Source organism: Eurypyga helias, unplaced genomic scaffold (assembly GCF_000690775.1).
Source record: "Eurypyga helias isolate BGI_N326 unplaced genomic scaffold, ASM69077v1 scaffold30112, whole genome shotgun sequence".
NCBI lineage: Eukaryota > Metazoa > Chordata > Aves > Eurypygiformes > Eurypygidae > Eurypyga > Eurypyga helias.
The window spans coordinates 6856-12275 of NW_010238413.1; the positions used below are offsets into that span (position 1 = coordinate 6856).

The 5420-nt window shown below is 46.3% G+C and overlaps 1 protein-coding gene across 1 annotated transcript in view; it reads right to left on the minus strand.

Annotated features, from left to right (window-relative positions):
- HDHD2 (haloacid dehalogenase-like hydrolase domain containing 2) overlaps window positions 1-3311 on the minus strand; it is a gene marked incomplete at its 5' end in the record, with an annotated part of 6641 nt that extends 3330 nt beyond the window's left edge. The window contains one exon of the mRNA XM_010147841.1: window positions 3205-3311. Within this exon, the coding sequence (XP_010146143.1) occupies window positions 3205-3311 (107 nt within the window). The remainder of the gene's footprint in view (window positions 1-3204) is intronic.
- Between the last annotated feature and the right edge of the window lie 2109 nt (window positions 3312-5420).

Sequence of the window (5420 nt, forward strand, 5' to 3'; positions counted from 1 at the left end):
GCAGCGTCGTTGCAGTCCTGCCCTTCCCCAGCTCAGTCTCAGTGCAGCAAAAGCCCTCCAGACCATATTCATAAAAGCTGAGGTAGTGACTGCCAAACGCCTCCCACCCGATTTGACAGCACCTTCTTCCGGTACTGACGCAACTCCAGTCTTTACCACAACAGGCAGGAATGACACTAGGCAGAAGAAATAGAAAAGAAAAAAAGGATAGAGGGGAAATGTTGGCCCTTATCTTGAGGGCAGAAATACGTATTTCTTTTCTCCTTAACCCTGCCTGATTTACCACAAAAACCCTTTAAGAAAGCAAACAAAATCTGGCTTTGCCCTGCCGCTGCCTTTCTGGGGCTCTCCTGCTCAAAGAGGCTGGCTTAGGTGAGTTGTATGCTCCCTGCAGGACGTCTGCTCCTTCCCACGTGCTTGCAGAGCAGCCTGGGTGCTCTGAGCAATACATAAATGGTAATATTTCATCTCACTTAATTGTCATGAAACACTCCTATTGAAGCAGTGCCTCACGGAGTAAGCTCCACAAGAAGAGAGGTGGTGTGTGTATCTGTGAGCAGTCAGATATGTTCACGATGAGAGGATGCCTCTAGGATACAGAAAAATTTAATTTGACAGCAGCACCACAACCACTTACATTCAGCAGTTTGCAGGAAAGATCTCACCTGAGAGAATTCTTTCAAACGGGGCATCAAAATCCCATGTATACAAAGAGAAATTTAGTCTCAGTCATTTGAAATGGAGCCTAGAGAATGGCCTTACTCCGTGTATCTCGTTTGGGGACTCGTATTGGGGTAGATTTACCTAAGCTAATGCTGGATTTCAACCGAGCAGTTGCCTACCAGGTAATTAGTCAGCCTGGGCTCTTCACAGTCAGTGGAGAGGAAAAAGCACTTCTAGAGCACAGTTCAACTGTCCTATTTTAAGCACAACTAGGGGAAAAAGGAATGATGCCTTACAAGCGCTCTCTCTCTCCCTCAGGAGCCCCGGTCACCAGCTCAGACACAGGCATCGGCACTGTAGGTATCTGCATTTAATCAGATTCACCTTGAAGTTTTGCTATAAGCAATGCAAATTCCAAGTGACTTTATTACCTGAGCAGTAAAGGACAAGGAATACAGACACGTCATAAGGCTGGAGAAGAAGAGAATGTGGCCAGTAGTCAGTATTTCCATTAGCCCAAACAAAACTGGCACCAGCAGAACAGTTTACCCTCCATAGCGGACTGGGGGAAAACCCCAGAACACGTCAGTGAGACATTAATCCTAGGACCTCTGCCCAGCCTGAAACACAGGACTGCGAAAATACTGGGCAAATCCAGGACAGAGGATGAAATCTTCCTCCTGGCAGGTAAGTCAGCCAAGAGGCCGGGAATGAATCTATGGCAAGGCAAGGGGAGCTGAAGGACTCAGCCTTCGGCCGCACCACCAGACAGCCCGGGATACAGGATGCTCAGGCAGCATGCACTCCATGCTACCCCACACAGCACCCACTGCCTGCAGCAGGGGACTGGATTTGGCCTTCAGCACCTTCCTTCCATCACCGGAGCAAGCACCCAATTTTGTGTGTAATGCAAAAGTCCCAAATCCAGCCTGAGACAACCTCACCAGCCCCAAAGGGCCAGTCCTGCAGGCTTTCCTGTGTGTGCTGGCCAGAGGCCCTCAGCAACTCTGAATGTGATGACTGATTTCTTGTTTTAAGTGTCCTGGTCCCCAGCCTGAGGCAGCTGATGCCCATCACTCAACAGCTAATATCTTCATGACAGAAATAGCAATAAATAAAATGATGTAAGCACTGGAATACATGATGAGTTATGCTCGTGCAGTTGTGAAATTAAGAGCCCACTCATGAGTGTGCTGTAAAACTCTGAAATCAATGCCATTGGCAACATACACTAATGAGGCTGCCAGAGAGTCAGTTTGGGTCAACATGCATTCTCACGACACAGAACTGGCATGCAGATAAGGACAGCATTGGCTTCCTACTGCAAGGAGCCTCCTCCCTAGGATACCAGTAAGCAGTAACGGGTACTCCTTCTTCAGATTTAGTGGTTATACAGACATATTAACGTGCTTGAGATCAGTTCTTTCAACTTCCAAGGTGCAAATGATGAGGTAGCCATCACCCTGTGAGCAAAGTGTGGGAAGGACCCATTGCATATATCGCGGCACAGCAGGGAGTTATCCAGGGTGTTAGGAGAGCTCCTCTTTAGCGGGAAGTCGGTTACCAGCTGCTCACAGGGGTTAGCACTCCCACAGCTGGGTGACCCTCCTCCCTTACAAGGACAGGCTGATCAGCTTGGCCTGAACAGGACAAGGCTGAAGGACATCGGGCTCAGCGAGCTCCCAGCACAAAGAAACTGCGGCACAGCAGGCTCTGCTGGGGTGCGGGGGAAGGGGAATGCTCAGACAACCCTTCTCTGCGCATTTCCCAACAGACAGGAGGCACATCACCCAGGCCAAACTCGGCAACAGGCTCACGCGCCAGCCTCTTCAAGCTCAGGGTTTTTTTCAGGTCAAAATCGAGAGTGCTGTGTTGAGCTAGACGCAGAGAGAAGGCTGCATGGCTACGCACCTCTGCACACACTACTGCAGCCTGGCTTGTGGACAGTCACAGATAAATTTTACCTGATTCATCAACAGACAGAATAAAGAGCTTTAGAAGGAAGAGACCAGATCTGCTCCATAGTTCATCTAGCCCAGCATGTTGTAGAGGCCACCCATGAACACAAGATGCTTCCAAAGACATTGCTAGGTATCTTGTATCAGGTAGATAAGGAATAACCTGCTCTAAATATTGGATTTCCTTCCCTGGAATTATTGGGCTCCAAAGGCTGGGGTTTGAACATAGAAGCCATTTCCTGAATGCTTCCCAACATCCTTGGTTTTGTGTATTTCCTCTTGAAGCACTGTAAACTTTTCACCCCAATACAACCGTGACTGTATTTCTGTAGATTATTTACAGACTATAAGCCATGAAAATCAGGTCTGGACTGCCAGCAGTTCGTGGTTAAGACCCCAGATCCACCAAGGTGAGCGGGTCCCTCTCTCAGACATGGAAGAAGACACCATAATCACACTACCTAATGGTGATATTGCTACCACCCTCTGTTCCTCATACGATAAGGATTTCCTCGCACGTGCAGAGGTACAGTGCCCAGCACAGGACAGCCACCATTCAGAGAGCCATGAGGGGCTGACTTACCGAAATGCTTTGTTCATCATCTCGTAGTGAAAGTGCTGAGGAGCCAGTCCTATCACCACCGCATTCGGGTCATCAGTGGCTATCCCTGTAAAAACCCAACCATGACTCTGAGTGAACAGACTTAGCAGTAGAGTCTCAATACGTGCGATGGCTGACTTCACAGCAAAACCGACACGTTGCACAGACTAGTCTTATGTCTTCTAGAAATGAGGAATGCAGCTCTGGAAAAGGTGTTGGTCTATCCAGGCTCTGTCATCCTTCACAGTGAACCCAACCCTGCAGCTGGACAGCCTCAACAGTGACTGCTGGATGGTGATTCTCTCACTGCCTGCACCGAAACGCAGCAGACCACACAGATCACTTCTTTGTTAACTGAATGACCTCCTTTACCCAAGAATCTATTTCTACATATATTCATAAGACAGTAACGGAGGAAGACTAATGAATTCCCTCCAGTTTTTCTATTCCGTTTAGTCACGGAAAACTCCACTTAGGGTAAAACGCCTGACTGCTGTTCTACATATCAGTCTAGTTATGATGGCAAAGACGGTATTGCAGCATGACCTATAAACTGTCACACCAGATTAGTTTTGGCTCTTCTTGAACGTCTTTTTTTTTTTTTTAATCTGGATTAGTCCCCTGGAGAACAGCTTGCACCTCCTCTGTCCTGCACTCCTCCAAGGTGCATGACTTTTTACATGGCAGTGCCACCTCTGAACAGGACAACAATGGAAGCAGAGTAGCATCTAGGGGAGAAACAGGAGCACCAGAGGGTTTTATTTAGGACAGGTTAAGTATCCTGCACTTGATGGGGTTTTTGTTCTGCCTTCACACAGCATATCCCCTGCACCTTTACTGGGACAACTAGAACTCCTGGGTCTCCTGCAAGTGTCAAGGACCCATCAGGCTGACGTCTCCTGCCCCACATCCTGCAGTTAGCTCCTTCAGAGAGCAAAATGTGGATGCCATGTGGATTTGTGACACCATCCAAGTGCATCACAGTCATTCAACGGAGAACGGATTACATTCATCCATCTGTGACCAACTTTATAGAGAGATTATCCAAGAACAGTTCAATAGCAGCCATTAACAGGAATTTAAAGCATTCTCCATTGTACTTAAATGTTTCAAGAGCAGCACTGAGAGAATGCGAGCCAAACTGCTTGCAGCAAAAAGAAACAAAGCAATCCATGCCAGATCCAAGCAACACAGATAATGCCACTGATGTACTCCACTGATACCCCTCTCTTTGCCATCTTTCACAAAATTAGCATCAGCTTCTGTAAAACTGATGGAAAGATCCCAAATACATGGAGATTAAACTATTTAACCACCTTCAGTTAAATAGCTGCTGCCTCTGCTGTTTCTGACCAAGAAAACCTTCCCCAGAACACAAACACAGGATATTGCTGGGGGCATGTTTCTCTGGATATGATGTTAGGTAGAAACAGATTATCAGGTTTCATTGCTCTCAGAGCCCACAGAGGCTTTTCTCCTGAGCACTTATCTTTCTGAAGATTACTGACTAGACTATAGCACTAAAATTTAACAGAAAATGTCTAGCTCCTAGCAAGATTAGAACCTACTTAAATTACACAGCCATAAGGATTTCAGTTCACAAGGCAAGGGGCAGGGAGCAGTGGGAAGCCATCTGCACTTTCGCTACCTTGACTTTAAATGAAAGACTATATATAACATAGTATATTCGATACGATATACAGTTTTGATCTCTGAGTGTGTTAAAAACGTGGGTATCTTCACTACTCTTTAAAAAAACGATGTGGGTAAGTCAAGGTCTAACTGTCCCAGCTTCAGGCACCTGCCAGACATGTCCAAGTTAGAATATATGATCTCCTACTCCCCTTGTGGTTGAGGGAAGGAAATGGGAACATCTGAAATTAAGTTTTTAGAGGTGACAATCTAGAGAAGTCAGGGCTATGAACCTTCTGTCACCAAGGAAGGTATCAAAGTACATGGAGTGAGACCTAGACATTCAATACAGGGTAAGTAACAATACCTACCTAGAGATATTACATTTAATAATAATCTATAAAGAGAGAAATAGCCTCCTGCGTTTGCCAACACACTGTCTTTTCAGCTCTTTACAAGAAAAACTTGTGTGCAGCAACTGAGAAAAACACAATTTCCAGCAAATTGACACATCTTTGCTATAAAACAAATCAGCACTGGTAGGTTGTGCTGGATTCAGCCAGGAA